Source organism: Heteronotia binoei, chromosome 9 (assembly GCF_032191835.1).
Source record: "Heteronotia binoei isolate CCM8104 ecotype False Entrance Well chromosome 9, APGP_CSIRO_Hbin_v1, whole genome shotgun sequence".
Lineage (NCBI taxonomy): Eukaryota > Metazoa > Chordata > Lepidosauria > Squamata > Gekkonidae > Heteronotia > Heteronotia binoei.
In genome coordinates this window covers 8,858,362-8,880,241 of record NC_083231.1, presented here as the reverse complement: position 1 = coordinate 8,880,241, position 21,880 = coordinate 8,858,362, and the positions used below count along the sequence as shown (strand labels likewise).

Genomic DNA, 21,880 nt, shown 5'->3' with positions numbered 1-21,880 from the left:
TGTAGGAAAAGACCTGTGTGAAACCATGGTGATGCCAGGGGGTGTGGCCTGATATGCAAATGAGTTCCTGCCGGGCTTTTCCCACCAAAAAAGCTCTGGCCACACTAGTTGCGACGCACATCCCAGTGGCTATGATCAGGCGCCTGTCAGCTGCCACTTGCTGTCAAGCATCAGGCTATCGCAAGGGAGGAGGTCATTTTGAATTGCCAAAGAGAAGAAGAATTGCAGATTTATACCCCGCCCTTCTCTCTGAAGCAGAGATCCAGAGCGGCTTACAATCTCCTATATCTTCTCCCCCCACAACAGACGTGGGTGGGGCTGAGAGGGCTCTCACAGCAGCTGCCCTTTCAAGGACAACCTCCGCCAGAGCTCTGGCTGACCCAAGGCCATTCCAGCAGGTGCAAGTGGAGGAGTGGGGAATCAAACCTGGTTCTCCCAGATAAGAGTCCACGCGCTTAACCACTACACCAAACGCGTACAATGCTGTCGAGAAGAAGTTGTTATACGTACCAAACGACGGAGCATTGGGTTGAGAAACTGAAAAATTGTAGTATCTCCAAACACAGTCAGTAGCCAAGTACCTTTCTGCCACACGCTGGGAAGGAATAGGCAGAGAGGAAAAAAGGGACTCAGATTGCTTTACAAGCAACGTTTTTCCTTTCCTTTGTTCCATAAAAGCTCTATAACTCAACGCCTTGAGCAGTGTAACAATCTGACATTTCATTTATAATCTCTATTTATTTTCCGAAAGACAAAAGGGATAATTTTTTTTGCAACATCCAGGATTATATTAGGATTTTGACCAGAGCAGAGAGGGGACCTCCATGATTGGATTAAAAATAATTGAAATTCACTGGCCGTAGTGGAACAAAATGGCGTCGCAGATTAGAATATAGAGGGTATTCCAATAAAACATGAGAGATTGGATCTTAAACAAAAGAGTGAGAGCAAATTCTATCTGAGTAGCGAAGATGCAAAAAGTAGCCTCTCATAACTGCTGTTGAATGGGCATACATTTTGGGGGGGGGGGACCAAACTTGCTTAAAATAAGAACCTTATAGAATAAATGTCAAATGCTTGAGAGCCACAAAACGGGAAGGGAGGGAGGGAGGGAGGGAGGGAGGGAGGAAGGAAGGAAGGAAGGAAGGAAGGAAGGAAGGAAGGAAGGAAGGAAGGAAGGAAGGAAGGAAGGAAGGAAGGAAGGAAGGAAGGAAGGAAGGAAGGAAGGAAGGAAGGAAGGAAGGAAGGAAGGGAGGGAGGGAAGGGAGGGAAGGGAGGGAGGGAAGGGAGGGAAGGGAGGGAAGGGAGGGAAGGGAGGGAAGGGAGGAAGGGTGGAAGAAAGGAAGGGTGGAAGGAAGCGAGGTAGGTAAATAGATGGGGAGGGAGGAAGAGGTGGAAAGAAAGCAACTTGAACTTTAAAATGCACTCTCCAAGCCGCTGGCTGGCTTGGCTTGGAGAAATGATTTAAAGACACAAATACCTTCTGCAACCCAGCCAACAGGGCAGTGGGGGCTTCAAGTGCCACACAATATGTGTGAAAGAGCTATGTGGGCTCCTGAGCCACAATTTGGCCACTCCTGGCATACATTCTAGCAAGAGCAAAAAGGATCTGAGAAAGTTATAAGCATAGGAGGGAAGGAAACCAGGGGGAAGTATTCCAAAAAAACTGTGAAGAACAGCAACATTTTAAAATATATAAAATAGAAAGCGGTTGTGAAAAGGTGAACTTACTGGTCTCTCTTCGCAGATGTGTGCTAAATTGGTCTGCGACACTTCGATTCCAGTTTCTGCAGACAGAATGTAATACAGCAAGGCTTCATGCCTAAAATGTGAGAGAAGTGGGTGAGACTCAAAAGCAAAGCAAAGCAAAGAAAGCCTAAGGAAGACAATCAAATATCAGAGTGGTTTTTGAGCTCTGTTCCGGGGAACCCTTTTTGGAAACTTAGCAGGGCTTTCTTAGAAGGTCAGTATTGGCAAAGAAACTTCTCTCAAAGACACCTAACCTGCCAGCTACTGTGTTTTCCACTGCAGCTGCAGAAGGGTGTTGGGTAGGGTTTCCAAACTCCAGGTGGTGGCTGGAGATCGCATGGGACAGGGGTGGCCAAACTGTGACTCTTTCACACATGGTGTGTGGCTCTTGAAGAAGAAGATATTGGATTTATATCCCGCCCTCCACTCCGAATCTCAGAGTGGCTCACAATCTCCTTTATCTCCCTCCCCCACAATAGACACCCTGTGAGGTGGGTGGGGCTGAGAGGACTCTCACAGCAGCTGCCCTTTCAAGGACAACTCTGTGAGAGCTATGGCTGACCCACGGCCATTCCAGCCGGTGCAAGTGGAGAAGCGGGGAATCAAACCCGATAAGAGTCCGCGCACTTAACCACTACACCAAACTGGCTCTTTTTCTTGAAGCCCCTACTGTCATGTTGGCCAGCTTGGAGAAGACATTTGCCTCTTCAAATTACTTCTCCAAATCAAACCAGCTGGTGGCCTGGAAAATGCATTTAAAGTTGCTTTCTTTTCACCTCCCCTCCTTCTCCCCCATCTATATGCCTCCCTCCCCCCCACCCCCATTCCCTCCCTTTCATGTGACTCTTAAACATCTGATGTTCATGGGGAAGGAAGGAAAGAGTCAGAGCTTCCTTTGCCCAGTTCCCTGAATCCCATGGGAGAAATACAAAGAAAGTATCTTTAAAACCAATGGGTGCTAATCTTTCAAGAATGTTTCAAGTTTTTTAAAATATATATTTGGGTTTGTCTGTGTTCTTTATAACATTTATATCTCTGCTACCTAAGAACATAAGAGAAGCCATGCTAGATCAGGCCAATGGCCCATCCAGTCCAACACTCTGTGTCACACAGTGGCAAATTTTTTTTATGGCTAATAGCCACTGATGGACCTCCGCTCCATATTTTTATCTAAACCCCTCTTGAAGGTGGCTATGCTTGTGGCCGCCACCACCTCCTGTGGCAGTGAATTCCACATGTTAATCACCCTTTGGGTGAAGAAGTACTTCCTTTTATCCGTTTTAACCTGTCTGCTCAGCAATTTCATCGAATGCCCACGAGTTCTTGTATTGTGAGAAAGGGAGAAAAGGACTTCTTTCTCTACTTTCTCCATCCCATGCATTATCTTGTAAACCTCTATCATGTCACCCCGCAGTCGACGTTTCTCCAAGCTAAAGAGTCCCAAGCGTTTCAACCTTTCTTCATAGGGAAAGTGTTCCAGCCCTTTAATCATTCTAGTTGCCCTTTTCTGGACTTTCTCCAATCATACCTAATCATAAATAGGTAGACACATGGTCCAGCATGGCTCGACCCAACCCAACATTAACCGTTTTTGCACACTGCTCACGGAAACTGGGTTTTAGCGATTTCCGTTTGCGACGCAGAAGCCGCGACTCTTCCTGCTCCTCTGGCGCAGATGGTGGGAAATCTGAGCAGACGCTGCGCAGTGAAGAGGGACGTAACTCCGAGGTGAGCAGTGTGCGAAAACGGTTAAGGTCTCATTTATGTCAGATCCGGTCCTCATAACAAATGAGTCCGACACCCCTGGACTACGGGTTCTGTCCTCCACTCTAGTTCACTAAGAGTACACATCACATGCCCAACCAGCCTCTTCCCATTGTTTTACAGGAATTCAGCAGCAGCCTGATTCTGACACACAGATCTTCTGTGGCCCAAACAGTGTGGCAGCAGGGTTTGGGACGCAAGGACCGTAGCTCTAAAGCAACAGCTACCTCTGCTGGCCAAATCAGAACCAGAGGAACAGTTGTTTGGCTTTGTCATTTCATTGAGGTTTAGCTTTGTCATTTCATTTTGGGCGCTTTCTTCTGCTTTCTTTTGGGTGTTTTCTTTGCAGAGTTCAGCTCTTTTCTCGCATTACGGAGAGTCAGTTTGGTGTAGCGGTTAAGTGCGCGGACTCTTATCTGGGAGAACCAGGTTTGATTCCCCACTTCTCCACTTGCTCCTGCTGGAATGGCCTTGTGTCAGCCATAGCTCTCATAGGAGTTGTCCTTGAAAGGGCAGCCTCTGTGAGTGCTCTCTCAGCCCCACCCACCTCAAAGGGTGTCTGTTGTGAGGAGGGGGAGGTAAAGGAGATTGTGACCACTCTGAGACTCTGAGATTCAGAGTATAGGGCGGGATATAAATCCAATATCTTCTTCTTCTTCTTATATTTTTGGCACATTGTATTTTTGGCACTCCTACTGGCTTTAAGAGGGGAATTAGACAGATTCATGGAGGATAGGCCTATCGCTGGCTACTGATAGCCATGGTGACTAATGAAACTTCCACATTCAGAGGCAGTAAATTTCTGAATACCAATGCTAGGAGGCAACATCAAGGAAAGGCCTCGGCTTCTTTGCCCTGTTGTTGGTCCTCCAAGGTAACTGGTTGGTCACCAGTGAGACAGGATGCTGGACTGAATGGATCACTGGCCTGATCCAGCAGGACTCTTCTTATATTCTTAGGATCGTACCTTGAATACCAGGAAAGTGTGCTCTGTCAGATCCTCTCAACATGCACCGTTTTGTGTGAACGAGGCAGGGTGTATATTTCCCAGCTTCAGTACACATGATCAAAATAGGGCCTACTAAGCCCTCAGTGGGAGGCGGGAGATCTCCCATCCTCAGATCCCATTGATTGGAGTGGCAGCAGGGGAACTGTTTGAATACCGACTTATGAACTTACCAGACGTGAAAGGGGTAGCTCTTGGAATTGAGTTTCTGGAGATTCCTGGAGCTACCTCTTGCCACTTCCAGTAAGGACTTCTGGTAAATACCCAATGCTGTGTTTAAAAAAGATCCTCTCATAAAGCCGCACCCTCTCCCCGACCCTAGACCAGAAACCCAGGTTCGTCAAGCATGTGCGTCTGCATGTATTGAAGCTTGAAAATATGGGATCACACAGAATGGCGATTGCGGGTATCGGAAGAACTGTGGGCGGTATGCGTTACGTGAGGGATGAGTGTTAAAATTAACATCATAAGGATCTGGGCACAGTCCTCTGTAGAATGCAGCTGGCAAACTATGTCTGTGCCTGTGCCTGTGAGGACGTGGACGAAGAGACCTACTTTGGATTTGGGCCACCACTAAAAAGCAGTTGATTGTCACTTAGCTTATAATTATCAACATTTTCTCCCTAAAATGCTACAATGTCTTGGCAGAGTCTGAATTACCAGGTTATACTCGTGGGCTCGTGGAGGGCTTTTTTCTCACATGGAGAGCTAAAAGCAGCACAGGGACAGTACCTTCGATTACAGAAATGGAAAAGGGGGAAGGGGTCTGTAATGTACTGGGAGATTCAAATGAAGACTCTTTGGTGGAGAGGCTGCCCTTGCTGAGCCAGCCGATCAGGTAATAGCCATTTGAATGAAGCCCACTGTTTGAGAAGCTCCTTGCAGCTACACTCAGAGCAGCCGCCCATGCTGAGCCAGTCAATTAGGCAATAGCCATTTGAACGAAGCCCATTGTTTGAGAGGCTCCTTGCAGCTACACTCAGAGTGGCCGCCTTTGCTGAGCCAGCCAATTAAGCAATATCCATTTGAATGAAGCCCATTGTTTGAGAAACTCCTTGCAGCTACACTCAGAGTGGCTGCCCTTGCTGAGCCAGCCAACTAGGCAATATCCATTGTTTGAGAGGCTCCTTGCAGCTACACTCAGAGTGGCCGCCCTTGATGAGCCAGCCAATTAAGCAATATCCATTTGAATTAAGCCCATTGTTTGAGAAGTTCATTGCAGCTACACTCAAGAGTGGCTGCCCTTGCTGAGTCAGCCAATTAGACAATATCCATTTGAATGAAGCTCATTGTTTGAGAGGCTCCTTGCAGCTACACTCAGAGTGGCCACCCTTGCTGAGCCAGCCAATTATGCAATATCCATTTGAATAAAGCCCATTGTTTGAGAGGCTCCTTGCAGCTACACTCAGAGTGGCCGCCCTTGCTGAGCCTGCCAATTAGGCAATATCCATTTGACTGAAGCTCATGCAAATAGGGATTCTGAGCGTCTGTTTTTCTATTGGGTTGTTTATTGCTGGAGGTATGTTTTGGGTGGAGTTTCTGTATATATAATTGCTGCTAGTCGCATGTGTTTTCAGTGGGTTTTCGCTAATAAAAGAGCTATGCTGAAATCACTGACCCACTACTTTTCAGAGTTAAGCATGGCTGCTCCTCTGTGTCTTCTCTGATCACATCAACAGCCCAATACAACTGCATGGATGTAAGAGAAGCAAAGTGTGGGAGATTCTGATCACCAGTCCCTTCTGTCCCATGCACAGGGAAGGCATGTTGTTCTACTACTCTATCAATTCTACAGCAACCAATATACACATACATACACAAAATCTATATTTATTAGCAGAATAGGAACCTACCACGACAAATCCAGATAAGCATTGAGGGCTTTTCGGAGAACGTGGCCCAAATAGCCATTCTTTTCTGCCACATATTTTGCCCAGCTGCAAATGAAAATAACACCATTAAAGGTTTGCAACCATGTTTTTGGCTTGCAAATACCTAACATGCACAATCCTGCTCCCAGGGGAACAGGTTGCAGGGGGAAATCTCAGTCTCTCTGCCCACGTGTGCCCCCCACTTGCTGCCTTCTCATTCAACGACCACCATCCCCTTCTTGCCTGGCTAGATTTACATTTAAGAAGTGAATGGCCCGCACATAATGAAGGAGTGGGTGGGCAGGCCCTACCCTCCACTACACAGCCTGAAGAACGTTAAAGCTGGCTGCACCACAAGACCTCCTGAAGGAGACCAAGGGAAGAAGTTTCTGTCTGTGAGGATGTTCTCTTTTCAGAGGAGACTCTGCCTCCCAGGTTCTTGGAGGGAAGTGAGAGAACGGAAGGCAGCCACCTTCTCCATGGGGACCAGTAGCTGACTGATGGCTGCTGTTCCCTGTGGAGAACACATGATGAATGACATGCCTAGTTTGGGCCTCATGAATGCTGAACACGAGAAAAAACCTGCAGCCAGTGCCGGATTAAACCCTGTGGAGGCCCCTAGGCAGTCGAAATCTTGGGAGCCCCTTTGCAAATTATCTCTGAGCGCCTGCCCCACCACCCATGGCCCCTACTGCAGGCACCTTCTTTAAAAGCCCCTTTTGCTAAGCTGTGGGGGAGAGGCAGAGAGAGGCAAACTTGGCAATGACGCCAGTAGCAGCCGCACCAGGCAAGTCAGGCAAAGAGCAGCTCAGTTGCTGGCTGCTCCTGCAGGCTGGGAGGGCTGCAAGCAGGGGAGAAACTGGGGGGGTGGGGGGGAAGGCTAGCCCGGGGCCTTTAAAGGCATGGGGGCCCATAGGCCAATGCCTACTTGGCCTAATTGTTAATCCGGCTCTGCCTCTGCTTCAGGCCTGCAGCCAAGGGAGACCACCAAGATCCAAGTCTGCAGGCACCTCTGGAATTCTGAAACAGCATGGTGGGTGCAGCCACAAAATGGCAGCCGCAGAAGGTGGAGCCAGCCACAAAATGGCTGCCCCTGTGAAGATCCTTGTGCTGTGGTGGCAGCTGCTGCCAAAGCAATTTTTTTTTTTTAAATCTTCACAACCAATTCTAAAAACATTTGGTAGGCATCATTTTGGGGACCTGCGTATATTCCGGAGAAAACACAGTTTATTTTCTAATCACATTAATTCAGAGTTTAGATTCAGTTCTGATGAAATAAGATTTTTTTTTCTCGCTTGACAATTTCTTAAGCGTTATTTACATCACTGCCTTTTCAGGGTCCCTGGGAAAACTTGGTAAGTTTCCCGTGATATAGTACTGAGAGCATCGCAACGTTCCTTCCATGTGGCCATCTTCTGCCGCTTTACGGAAATAATCAGCAGCAATCGTCTGGAAAAGAAAGAAAATGGTAGGGGAAAAAAAGATAACTTTTTCTAGTTAACTCTTCACCTGGTTTTAATTCATCAGATATAGGACGGGGTGGGGGAATCTTTTAAAACCATTCCAGCGAAGGGGATGAAGGGACAAATATATTTACCAAGCAATAGCTCAAGGTTGTCAGGTTGACTTACCTGGCCTGCGGGGGTCTCCTGATGTCCTTCCAGGAGACTGGAAGTTTTGTTGGTCATTTTGGGGCCTACTTCCAGTTTTAAGCCTACTTCTGGTTGGGGGTGACACTCTGGTTTTTGGGCAGAACTCTGTGGTAAATTTGGCTTCAAACCATAGAGATTTGCCCCAAAACAAGAGTGTCACCCCCAACTGGAAGGAGTTCTGAAACTGGAAGTAGGCCTGAAAAGGTCAGCTGGGGGTGGGATTTCCTCCCACCAGCCAGCTGGCCAGTGACCTACAAGAGCCTGCAAAAGCAGGGTTTCCTCTGCTCCCACTAAGGGGCTGGCAAGCCTACAATACCACCATCTCCCTGGGTACATGGGAGATGGTGGTATTGATAAACTGGATACATGCTTACCAAAAAGATACAGATATAGTTTAGATCATCTATGGAATAGAACCATTCAAAAGATTGGTTAATTTGGTAAGTAGATTTATCTGCCATGTTGGTCTTTTTTTTTAAAGATAGACTCTCTGTGTTTGATAGACTCTCTGTGTTAGGGGAGGGACAGTGGCTCAGTGGTACAGCATCTGCTTGGTAAGCAGAAGGTCCCAGGTTCAATCCCCAGCATCTCCAACTAAAAAGGGTCCAGGCAAATAGGCGTGAAAAACCTTCACCTGAGACCCTGGAGAGCCGCTAAAGGGGAGTGATGGTGGCTCAGTGGTACAGCATCTGCTTGGTAAGCAGAAGGTCCCAGGTTCAATCCCCAGCATCTCCAACTAAAAAGGGTCCAGGCAAGTAGGCGTGAAAAACCTCCACTTGAGACCCTGGAGAGTAGGGGAGGGATGGTGGCTCAGTGGTAGAGCATCTGCTTGGTAAGCAGAAGGTCCCAGGTTCAATCCTCAGCATCTCCAACTAAAAAGGGTCCGGGCAAATAGGCGTGAAAAACCTTCGCCTGAGACCCTGGAGAGCCGCTAAAGGGGAGTGATGGTGGCTCAGTGGTAGAGCATCTGCTTGGTAAGCAGAAGGTCCCAGGTTCAATCCCCAGCATCTCCAACTAAAAAGAGTCCAGGCAAATAGGTGTGAAAAACCTCAGCTTGAGACCCTGGAGAGCCTCTGCCAGTCTGAGTAGACAAGACTGACTTTGATGGACCCAGGGTCTGATTCAGTAGAAGGCAGCTTCATAAGTTCATAAGTTGAGATAAAGGTAAATGATGTATTGTATCACACTGTATTACACACTAGCCCTACGCTATTATATATATATATATGTTATATATGCTGAAATTTTAGTATTGTTAAATAAATTTAAAAAGGAAAAAGAAAAAAATAAGTTTAAAAAGATAGAGACCATCTGGACACATGACAGAATATTGTCAGCAATGCAACAAAGAGACATTTCTGAGGGAATTCATTGTTGACTAAGAAGAGACTTAAAGAGAGCAGAAAGTGGGTTGAGAAAGGCATCACATTCCATTCATATTTCTCCTCACCACTGGTCATTTTTTTAAAAAAAACCCTGAAACACCTTGTTTAGTGAAAATGAGATTTTAACCAATAGGCCACAAGCAGTGACTCTACTTTCAAACTCCCTTTGGTTCTCAGAAAAAGCTGCCATTGTCTCCAAGCCAAAGCCTCATCTCTTTTCTCGCTGGCTGCACAACAAAGGGCTTTGGCAGGCACAGGTTATAGGTGGCAAGGAGACCAAACCGGAAACCACAGTGTATAGATTGATAAGATAAAGAGAAAACACTGTGACAATTGACAAGCTTTAAATAAATGCGGTCCTTTAAACGCTCGATTCATTTGAACTTTCAACATTTTCTTTTTAAAAAAATTCAGTGACACTACCCGAGCTCAATATCCACAATTTGTATCAAGGAAGTCCACATTCAACGGTGTAATGAATTGGTAACATATCCTGCAGTTTTATGTTTAGAAACAGGGACGAATCTTGTGAAAACACAAGCATGGCTAATGTCACTTAAATATTGGTTACGGCTACATTTCCACTCTGACTCAGAGAGCCTTTTATATCAACGGCTCTCAGAATCTAATTTGTCAAATTGGCCAGTATTTATTGAGAGGAAAATTAAATCTATGGGCATTGATTTAGATTCACTTCTTATGCTATCCTTATAAGATGCATTTTTGAAACTTAAGCTCAGAATTCTAGATATTGAAATGCAAACGTTATATAGCCTGGCCAACAAGTCTTGCTCCCCACTGAACTTCCTCTCTCAGTAGGAAAATTAGCGTCATATTTCTCCTCTCTGCAAGCTCCACAGCAACGGCGCACGTTCTCGTTAACGAGATGTAATGCATTACCAACTGCTATCTTATTTGGTAGATTTAACAGGATTGAGTACTCTAATAGACATTGTCTTTGTGATCCCAAGTGTATTGAAACTATTTCCCATGTATTATTGAACTGTCCCCTTTATGATGATATTCGTTGTATATACCTGAAAGATATTTTAGCAGATATGTTGAGCTGTGCTGATTCAGGCAAAGACCACAAACTTTTAAATGACACTTGCTCTGAGGTAACTTTAACGGTTGCTAGATTTCTTCAACAGGCCATGGAAATACGACAGAGAATGGTTCTGGAATGACCACATATTATTTGTTTTAATTATTTAATTTGAATTCAATAAAGTGGCAGAGACTTTTCTGCTGGGATTACAAATGGCAAAATTTCCAAAAGAAAGACAGAACTTTAATATGGTACTTGCTCTCAGCTGCTAGGACATTGTATGCGCAGCTGTGGAAGCAAGAAAAATACCAGAGAAATGGGATTGGATTACAAAAGTTATGTCATGGAGTGAAATGGACAAATTAACAAGAAAATTAAGAGACTATGATTTGGAACTTTTTAAGTTGGAGTGGAAGAAATTCAGAAGATACGTAGAAAAAGAGTGGAAAATAAAAGGACATTGGACAATCTTTGATAATGATTAAGGTTTTAAAATAAGAATATAACTTTTGGGGTTTTTTAATAGTTAAGGGTACTTTTAATATTTGTTTCCTTTAAGTAAATAACACTGGCAGGGGTCAAGTAACGGGGGGAGGGGTGGGGGGAAAGTAAGATATGGGGTAGAAAGTTTTTTCTTTTACTTTAAGTTTTTATAAGTTGTAGATATAGTTTTGCTACCATATGTTACTAATAAAAATTGTTTATTCAAAATTATTTGATTTGGCTAAACTCGACTCATATATATTTTACTTATTTTATGAATATTAGCTCCCTATGTACTCTATAATCTAGGATTTTATATTATTTATATTGCTATTTTACTGCTAAATCTGTTTTATGCCAATAAAGGCCTCCTGCTGCTGCTGCATATCCTACTGTCTGTATGTCCCGTTTCCTGATAGATGCAGATGTACCTTAATGCTTGAGCAATGTAAAGGTAGCAGTCCTCTATCCATACCATGCCAAACCTTTAATGGCATAACAGTTGCAAATAAAAACACACAGAATATAAAAATTTAAACATTGGAGATAAAATCAAAACGAAACCGAGCTTACAGATGCATTCATACATGGTCAGATTTAAATTTAAGGATGTCAGCCAAAAATTTTGCCACCGCCTTGCTAACCTCCCCCTCAGTATCATTCAATAAATAATAACAGGGCAGCAGAATAGACAAATCTGGGAAGAAAGAAAGCTTGCCAAATAAATCTTTACGGAGATTATGATAAAAGGAACAATCAAGCAATATATGCTGAATTGAGTCGGGAATATTCGCTCCACAGGAACAGAGTCTGCCACCTAAAGGGACTCGATGATATCTCCCTTGTAAAACTTTGGAGGGAAACTCTTTTAGTTTAGCCAACATAAATGCCCTGCGATGACTTGGAATGGTTAAGTCTGATAGATAATGGGGCATTTTGCCACAGAAAGCATAGAGACCTATGAACTTATGAACATATGAAGCTGCCTTATACTGAATCAGACCTTTGGTCCATCAAAGTCAGTGTTGTCTTCACAGACTGGCAGCGGCTCTTCAGGGTCTCAAGCTGAGGTTTTTCACACCTATTTGCCTGGACCCTTTTTTGGAGATGCCAGGGATTGAACCTGGGGCCTTCTGCTTCCCAAGCAGATGCTCTACCACTGAGCCACCGTCCCTCCCTAAGGAAGCTGGGGAGCAAATATAAGGGTCTGTTGGACGTAGTTTCGTTTCCTCCAACTCCAACGGTCTCAATTTAATACATCTGAAGATATATGGCTCCAATAGGTGTTGCTACACAAGTCCAAGTATCGTGCAAACAAGAGGTGTAAGAGATGTATGTGAGCTGTTGCCTTAGCATGGGTTCCTGAAAAAAATACAGGCAGCCAGTGGAAGTGGCAAATGAAACATGAATTGAACCTTGAACTCATGTAGCCACACTTGCTACCTCTACGTTACTTAAGCATTACAGTACACCTGCATCTATCAGGGAACGGGACGTACAGACAGCAGGATATGTTACCAATTCATTACAGCATTGAATGTGGACTTTCTTGATACAAATTGTGGATATTGAGCTCGGTTAGAGTCACTGAATTTTGCTTAAAAGGTATTTTTGAAAGTTCAAATGAATTGAGTGTTTTAAAGGACCGCATTGCATTTATTTAAAGCTTGTCAATTTCACAGTGTTTTCTCTTTATCTTATCAATCTCCAGGTGGTGGCAGATCTCCTGAGATTACAGTTGATTTCCAGATGACCAAAAATCAGTTCCCCTGGAGAAAATGGCTGCTTCGGAAGGGTGCCTTGTTGAAGCCCCTCCCCTTCCCAAGCTCCACCCCCAAAATCTTCAGGAATTTTCCCACCCAGAGCAGGCAGCCCCAACACAGAAGCCCAAATACCTCAAGAGCCTCTCCTTCATCGACACAGTTGATGTCTGAAGCCCATTCCAAGACAGTTGATGGAGAACTCTAACACATCACAACACCAAAGACTTGTACTCACGTGATTTCTACCAGTCGCTTCTGGATGGATCCCATCTAAATGGAGGACGCCGAGATTGAAGGAGGCATCAGGACTGCCCATGGCTTCCGCTTTTAACCAATATTTGGCGGCCTTTGCGTAGTCTTTCTTAAAGTTATGGTAATACCAGCCCAGTCCATTCATTGCCTGAGGGAGACCCTATAGGCACAAGGAAGGAGAATGAGGCGGAATCTTACAAGCGTTCTTGTCCCTTCTTGTCTTTACTGGACCCCCCTGATGGCAGAGTAATATGGTATGTAGTCCAGGCTGGGCTTTCCACACTGATCACTGTGATACCCCGCCCACCTCCAATAAAATCCTGGGACTTCCCATAATTCTGAGTGCTGAAAAACTTTGAAGAAGACGAAGAGGAGGAGGAGCACCAGTTTATACTCCACCCTCCACTAGCCAAAGGAGTCTCAGAGCGGCTTACAATCTCCTTTCCCTTCCCCTCCCCAAAACAAACACCCTGTGAGGTAGATGGGGCTGAGAGAGCTCTGACAGAACTGCCCTTGAGCAGAACAACCTTGAGAGAACGTGTGGCTGACCCAAGATCACATCAGCAGGTGTATGTGAAGGAGTGGGAAATCAAACTTGGTTCTCTCAGATACGAGTCCACACACTTAACCGCTACACTTAACCAAACATGCAGGAAAAGAGCATGATCCTGGAGGGTCACATGTACACAGCAAAACTTTATTGCACATGGAAAGTAGGCAAGAGTCAAGATTCCTCCTGGACATCCTAGCTCTTCATATGCAAAAAGACTGTATTATACGGGACAGTATACGGGACAGCACTAGGACTGACGGACAGAGATCTCCTGGGATTCCAATTGATCTCCAGGCAACAGAGATTAGTTCATCTGGAGAAAATGGTGGCTTCGGAAGACATTACACCCCACTGAAGTCCCTCCCCTCCCCAAGCCCCGCCTTCTTCAGGCTCCACCCCCAAAATCTCCAGGTGTTTCCCAATTTGCAGCTGGGAACCCTATTTCCAAAGGTTTAATTTAATTTAATTTTCCGATTTATACCCCACCGTATCCCGCAAGTGGGCACCTTACAACATTAAGAAAACATCAAACAAACTACATCCAAACTAGATAATCTCATAATTACAGAACTGACAAATCAGAATTACAGAATTCTCTATGGATGAGACCCAGCAGCAGAGATCTGGATGGGACCGGTGGAAAAATCCACTATACAACCTGATATAGATTACCTTTGCAGCAGCTTTTCTCATCAGACGTAGAGCAAGTCGTCGGTCTTTTCGCACACCTTGACCCTGAACGGCAAGGAAAATTTATTGCGGAGTTATGCAAAAACTCTCTCTGCCTTTCCCGTCATGCTAAAAAACCCGAAATTGCCCATTTGGACTAATTAAGAAACTGACCTTATTTAAACTAACCCCACAGCATAACTGGAAATGTTCAAAGCCCATCTTACCTTGAATAGCACAATGGAAAAATCATAGAGGGAGACTGGGTCTTCAGTTTCCAAGGCACCTTTTGCATACCACTCAACGGCTGCTTTGGTATTTTTTTCTACGCCTTGCTGGCCCCAAAAAAGCATCTGTCCCAGCCGTTGCTGTAACAAGACAAAAACACAACTAAATATCAAAGATGACTTAACCGTGGGCTTTTTTGCATTCTCACTGTCCTCACTTGCGTGTTTCTGGTTTTTTGCTCTGCAGGTGTTTTGCTGCCTCTAGTGGTCAATTTGAAATTACATTGCTTTATCTCCAGGACTGAAAACTTGCCATATCAATCTGCAGGGAGATAGGTCAGACATAATGCACTTTAATAATGAGTCAACAAAGCACACGTGAAACAGACTGCCCCCCTCCCAAAGCAGCAGGACAGGAACACACAAGTGGGGAAATAAGAATGTGGAAAAGCCCTAAATGCCCATTTTCATAAAGGTATTTAATTCTCATAGAGTCAAGAGCTGTTACAGTCCACTGATTTCAGTGGGCTTAGGCTGGAATGACTCTGCATAGGATTCTGCTGTTCGGTAATCTAGAAACACATCTACTTCTGGGCATGGTGCCACAGTCCAGGCCAATGCATAAACTCAGGCCTCTTTTTCTAGCAGGAGCTTCTCTGCATATTAGGCCACGCCCCCTGATGTAGCCGATCCTCCTGGAGCTTACAGTTGGCCCTGTAGTAAGAGTCCTCTAAACCAGGGATGTCAAACATGCAGTTCGGGGGCTGAATTAGGCCCCCGGAGGGCTCCTATCAGGCCCCCAAGCAACTGGCTGTCATCTGCTTCCTTCTCCTCCTCTCTTGCTTCCTTCTGCATAACAATTGCACAGGAGCTAGAGCAAAACCTCTATTTTCTCCATTGGCTGAGGCTCCTCTCTTGGGGAGAAGGGGGGGACAGCTTGCTTTGCCAGGCTCTCTCAATCACAGCAGAGCTACTGAGCCAAGCCTCTCTTCCTTCTATTGGCTGAGGCTCCCCCCTCCAGTCCCCTGGGGAAGGGAGGAAAGAGCCAGAGCTTCCTTTCCCAGTTCCTTGGATTCCATGGGAGAAATACAAAGAAAGTGCATTTAAGACCAACGAGCGCTAACATTTTAAGCATGTTTTAATTTTTTTTTAAATATATATATATTTGTGTTTGTCTGTGTTCTTTATAAAATGTATATCTCTGCCCCTAATTTTAAATAGGTACACACATGGCCCGGCCCAACATGGTCTCATTTATGTCAGATCTGGCCCTCGTAACAAATGAGTTCGACACCCCTGGTCTAAGCTCTTGGGGGACTGGCTACATCAGGGGTGAGTGGCCTAATATGCAGAGAAGCTCCTGCTAGAAAAAAAAGCCCTGCATAAACTACCTTCTTACAACAATCCTTTTGTATTTCAGTCCCGTACTTGACATTTCAACAGGAATATTCCTGTATCGCCGCTGTCTCGGGTTGTGCATGGAATTTTTGTCAGTGTTTGTCACAGCCACTGTTAAATACGGGTCCAATGCATCAGAGTGAAACAGGAATCATACTTTACTGATTGCTACATACTGAGCCAAAATGGCAGGGTTGCGACCCAGCTTCCCAAGAACCACTCCCCAGATCCCCATACCAAAGCACGGAAATCAAGCTTCGCACCAGAACTGCTCATTGGCTTCCTATTCAAGACCAAACCCATCACGTATCCCAGAGTCCTTAGTGTTCCTGCAGTAACCTGAGAGCACGCGGGAGCTGTCGCCAAGCATTAAGTCTAGTACGTAACGCCAATGTTTCCTCTAAGCTGCGGAGTCTTGTGAGCAAAAATTCTACTTTGTGAGCTCCTGGCATTAAAGTTGTGAGCTCCTGCATGAATTAGTGGGCTCTGGGGCCATTTTCCCTGAGCTAAGACAAAAATGTGTGAGCTGGAGGCTAAAAATCTGTGAGCTAGCTCACGCTAACTCAGCTTAGAGGGGAACGCTGCATAACATCCACTATTTCAGAGAGCTATCCTTATGCAATTACCCCCCTCTTCTGCCGGCTGATTTCAGCGGGCTTAGATTGCAGTAACTCTGCAAAGGATAAAGCAGGAGTCAAGTAGCACCTTTAAGACCAACCCAGTTTTATTCAGAATGGAAGCTTTCGTGTGCTAGAAGCACACTTCATCAGACAATAGGATGGAATGGCAAGCAGTCCTACTGTCTGATGAAGCGTGTTTCCAGCACCCGAAAGCTTCCATTCTGAATAAAACTGGGTTGGTCTTAAAGGTACAACTTGACTCCTGCTTTGTTCTACTGCTTCAAGCCAACACGTCTGCCTGCCTGGATCTATCTACATAGAATGGCACTGCAGACCTTCAAGCCTGGGTTTGTCTACATAGCATGGCACTGCAGACCTTTCCTGATGTAGCTGGCCTTAATCAAACCGCTGGTTCATAAGGTTGCCAGCTTCCAGGAGGGGCCGGGAGATCTCCCAGAATTACAGCTGATCTCCAGAGCCCAGAAATCAGTTCCCTTGCGAGAAAACAGATGCTCTGGAGGGCAGACAATGGCAATATATCCGGCTGAGATCCCTCCCCTCCCCCAACCCTGCTCTCCCCAGGCTCCATTTCCCAAAAACCTCCAGGTATTTTCCAACCCAGATTTGGCTGCCTTATTCACATCGTACAATTCTGCATTTTCTGACTGGCTCTCACAGGAAGAACAAAGTAGGAGTCAAGTGGCACCTTTGAGACCAACGAAGTTTTATTTAGAACGTAAACCAGGGGTGGCCAAACTGCGGCTCGGAGCCAAGTGACTCTTTCACACATTGTGTGGCTCTCAAAGCCCATGCTGCCCTACTGGGGAAGGCACTTGTCTCTTTAAACCACTTCTCCGAGCCAAGCCAACTGGCAGCTTGGACCAGGCATTTTAAAGTTAAAGTTGCTTTCTTTCCACCTCTCCTTCCCTCCCATCTATTTGTCTGCCTGCCTTCCTTTCTGTCTTGCGGCTCACGTGCATCTGATGTTCATGTCTTACGGCTTTCATACATCTGACATTTATTCTATGAGGCTCTTACATTAAGCAAGTTTGGCCACCCCTGACGGAAGCTCTCATGTGCTCCAAGCACGCTTCATCAGTCCTGTACCTGGGCAAGTTTCTTTGTAAGGTTGATGTCGTTCCATCCCATGCGGCTTAATGTAGTGCATTCCATGTAGCTAGATCCAGTTTGGATCCGGAGAGCCAGTTTGGTGTAGTGGTTAAGTGTGCGGACTCTTATCTGGAAGAACCGGGTTTGATTCCCCACTCCTCCACTTGCACCTGCTAGCATGGCCTTGGGTCAGCCATAGCTCTGGCAGAGGTTGTCCTTGAAAGGGTGGTTGAAAGAGCCAGTTTGGTGTAGTGGTTAAGTGTGTGGACTCTTATCTGGAAGAACCGGGTTTGATTCCCCACTCCTCCACTTGCACCTGCTAGTATGGCCTTGGGTCAGCCATAGCTCTGGCAGAGGTTGTCCTTGAAAGGGCAGCTGCTGCGAGAGCCCTCTCCAGCCCCACCCACCTCACAGGGTGTCTGTTGTGGGGGAGGAAGGGAAAGAAGATTGTAGGCGGCTCTGAGACTCTTTGGAGTGGAGGGCGGGATATAAATCCAATATCTTCATCTACCTCACAGGGTGTCTGTTGTGGGGGAGGAAGGGAAAGGAGATTGTGAGCCGCTCTGAGACTCTTCGGAGTGGAGGGCGGGATATAAATCCAATATCTTCATCTACCTCACAGGGTGTCTGTTGTGGGGGAGGAAGGGAAAGGAGATTGGGAGCCGCTCTGAGACTCTTTGGAGTGGAGGGTGGGAGGTAAATCTTCATCTACCTCACAGGGTGTCTGTTGTGGGGGAGGAAGGGAAAGGGGATTGTGAGCCGCTCTGAGACTCTTCGGAGTGGAGGGCGGGATATAAATCCAATATCTTCATCTACCTCACAGGGTGTCTGTTGTGGGGGAGGGGGGGAAGGGAAAGGAGATTGTGAGCCACTCTGAGACTCTTTGGAGTGGAGGGCGGGATATAAATCCAGTATCTTCATCTACCTCACAGGGTGTCTGTTGTGGGGGAGGAAGGGAAAGGAGATTGTGAGCCGCTCTGAGACTCTTCGAAGTGGAGGGCGGGATATAAATCCAATATCTTCATCTACCTCACAGGGTGCCTGTTGTGGGGGAGGAAGGGAAAGGAGATTGTGAGCCGCTCTGAGACTCTTCGAAGTGGAGGGCAGGATGTAAATCCAATATCTTCATCTACCTCACAGGGTGTCTATTGTGGGGGAGGAAGGTAAAGGAGATTGTGAGCCGCTCTGAGACTCTTCGGAGTGGAGGGCGGGATATAAATCCAATATCTTCATCTACCTCACAGGGTGTCTGTTGTGGGGGAGGAAGGGAAAGGAGATTGTGAGCCGCTCTGAGACTCTTCGTAGTGGAGGGCGGGATATAAATCCAATATCTTCTTCTTCTTCTTCTTCTAGATCCAAGGGGGCAGCCGTGTTGGTCTGAAGCAGCAGAACCAAGTGGGAGTCAAGTGGCACCTTTAAGACCAGCAAAGTTTTATTCAGAAGAAGAAGTGATGAAGTGTGCTTGGGGCACACAACAGCTTACGTTCTGGATAAAACTTTGTTGATCTTAAAGGTGCACTTGACTCCTACTTTGTTCTACTGCTTCAAACCAACACAGCTGCCCATATAGACCTACCCCATACAGACCTAGCAATGGTGATCCACGCGACGGTCACCTCAAGATTGGACTACTGTAACGCCCTCTACATGGGGATGCCTCTGTGCCGGACCCGGAAGTTACAGCTAGTGCAGAATGCGGCGGCCAGGCTGTTGCTTGGTCTCCCAAGATGGGAGCATATACGGCCGGGGCTACGCGAACTGCACTGGCTGTCGATTGTATACCGGGTCCAGTACAAAGTGCTGGTCATCACTTTTAAAGCCCTATATGGCCGAGGACCGACCTACCTGAGGGACCGTCTCTCCCCGTACGAGCCCAAGAGAGCACTGAGGTCAGTAGGAAAAAACAGATTGACTACCCCTGGGCCAAAAGAAGTTAAACTTCAGAATACCCGCACACGGGCCTTTTCCTGCGCGGCCCCATACCTTTGGAATCAGCTCCCAGAGGAGGCACGGGCCCTGCGGAGCCTTGATCAGTTCCGCAGGGCCTGCAAGACCACCCTCTTTAAACTGGCATTTATGAATAGCTGAACTATAAGTGCACAACAAAGAAACATCAAAACGGTCCAGTCTAGAGATTTGCCATCAATACTAACTAACAGACATAGCGTCAAATGATAATATTATTGTTAGATTTAATTTAATGCTATTAGATTAGTAACGACTTTTAATTAATGTATTAACTGGTTTTAAGCCTAATTTAATGTTTTATTAATGTACTGTTATTTTTGTTGTTGTTAGCCGCCCTGAGCCGGCTTTGGCGGGGGAGGGCGGGATATAAATAAAATTTTACTTACTTACCCCCCCCCCCCCCCCCCGCTCGCCCCAACAGACACCCTGTGAGCCAAATTTACTGTCTGACCTATTTGTCTCGCTTTTTGCTTTCTTTATAAACCTTAGAACAGAACCTAGCCATCTGTCTTCTGGAGGTTGTGGCATGGATCGAAGGGAGGAAAAGGACCACACAGGTCACTGCAGGTCCCCCTGTGGGAGAAAAGTGGGAGTACATCTCCCCTCATAAAGAATTTATTTCACTTCCACACCTTTCCTTTCAATCACCCCAGAGTTGGCCGCCTTATTCACAAAGCGCAATTCTGCATTTTCTGACTGGCTCTCACAGGGTTTGCTGAATTTGTATGTGACCCAAAGCTACGCCAGTTTGGTGTAGTGGTTAAGTGTGCGGACTCTTATCTGGGAGAACCGGGTTTGATTCCCCACTCCTCCACTTGCACCTGCTGGCATGGCCTTGGGTCAGCCATAGCTCTGGCAGAGGTTGTCCTTGAAAGGGCAGCTGCTGTGAGAGCCCTCTCCAGCCCCACCCACCTCACAGGGTGTCTGTTGTGGGGGAGGAAGGGAAAGGAGATTGTGAGCCGCTCTGAGACTCTTCGGAGTGGAGGGCGGGATATAAATCCAATATCTTCATCTACCTCACAGGGTGACTGTTGTGGGGGAGGAAGGTAAAGGAGATTGTGAGCCGCTCTGAGACTCTTCGGAGTGGAGGGCGGGATATAAATCCAATATCTTCATCTACCTCACAGGGTGTCTGTTGTGGGGGAGGAAGGGAAAGGAGATTGTGAGCTGCTCTGAGACTCTTCGGAGTGGAGGGCGGGATATAAATCCAATATCTTCTTCTTCATCTTCTTCTAACCTACCTGTGCAGCTGCATTTCCTCTCGTTGCTTCATACTTCAGCCACATAAAGAGGTCCCCATTTTCTTTGGTTTGAGCTCTCAGTAAGTTGTCATCCTGAAGCCTTATCTCTTCTACGAAGGCCTACAGCCAGGGAAAAAAGACATGGAAAGACCTCATTCACATCTCTGAAAATGGCGGGGGGGGGGGGGCAGGTTCTGTTCTGCTTCTTGGCATTCCTGCATTTTGCTAACACCTTTCCTAAGCGGATGTCGAAGAATCAAAGCTCAGAGGAAGTGTGTATGTCACAGACACTGTGCCTGGTTCAGCCTCTGGCATCCCCTGATTAAAGCAAGACCAATTCCCCACTAGCCTTCCGCCGCTCTCACTCTTCTCTTTTCTGCGGGGCTGCTGCTGGATTTCGCACAAGCTGCCCCGGACCAGTCAGTCGCTCCGCCTCTCTTCAAGTTCCCTCCGCAGCAGGCAGGATCCTCTGAAAACTGGTTTCGATCTGCCGTGGAGGGAACTTGAAAAGGGGCGGGGCAACTCGCCAGCTCGGGGCAGCTTGTGCGAAATCCAGCAGCAGCCCCGCAGGGAAAAGGAGCAACGAGACCGGAACAAGGTGAGAGGGGAATCGGTCTAATTCTGGTAGATAGGATGAGAAGGAGCTTCCTTCGAGAGCCACTGCTAGTTATGGTAGACAGTACTGAGCCAATGGTCTAATAGAGCGGATTAGGATCCAAAATTGAGTAGTGCAGCCTCCGAATTTGGGACATGGGCAGGGCCGTAGCCAGGATTTTACAAGTCAGGGGGCTTTTTAAAAAGTGAGGGGGCACCCATTTCCATCCACTGCAGGGCTTGCTGTTTCTCAGAAGCTTTTTGGGGTAGGGGCAGAAGCAGGAGGCTCTGAATGTGGCCAAATTGAGGCAGCCGACCCTAAAACTTTGGAGTGAAGAAAGGACTGTACTTTGCATGCTAGTGGGGGGGCGTTTTCTTTCCACCTTCCTCTCTCCCATCCTGGAACTTTGCAGCCAGGAGCTCCATCCCCCCCCTTCCCAGCTCATTCCACATGGCTTCCTCTGCCTTCCTGAGCCCTGCTCAACTGTCTCTGGCTGGCTTTGCCAGGTCAGCCATGGTAAAAAGGA

The 21,880-nt window shown here is 46.5% G+C and overlaps 1 protein-coding gene across 1 annotated transcript in view; it reads right to left on the bottom strand.

Moving 5' to 3' along the window:
- SEL1L3 (SEL1L family member 3) overlaps positions 1-21,880 on the bottom strand; it is a 65,324-nt gene that overhangs the window by 11,731 nt on the left and 31,713 nt on the right. The window contains exons 11-18 of the mRNA XM_060246216.1: positions 20,760-20,879; positions 14,423-14,563; positions 14,199-14,261; positions 12,957-13,133; positions 7,712-7,839; positions 6,373-6,456; positions 1,732-1,822; positions 511-595 (exon numbers count right to left, since the gene is read on the bottom strand). Coding sequence (XP_060102199.1) covers positions 511-595; positions 1,732-1,822; positions 6,373-6,456; positions 7,712-7,839; positions 12,957-13,133; positions 14,199-14,261; positions 14,423-14,563; positions 20,760-20,879 — 889 coding nt within the window. The remainder of the gene's footprint in view (positions 1-510; positions 596-1,731; positions 1,823-6,372; positions 6,457-7,711; positions 7,840-12,956; positions 13,134-14,198; positions 14,262-14,422; positions 14,564-20,759; positions 20,880-21,880) is intronic.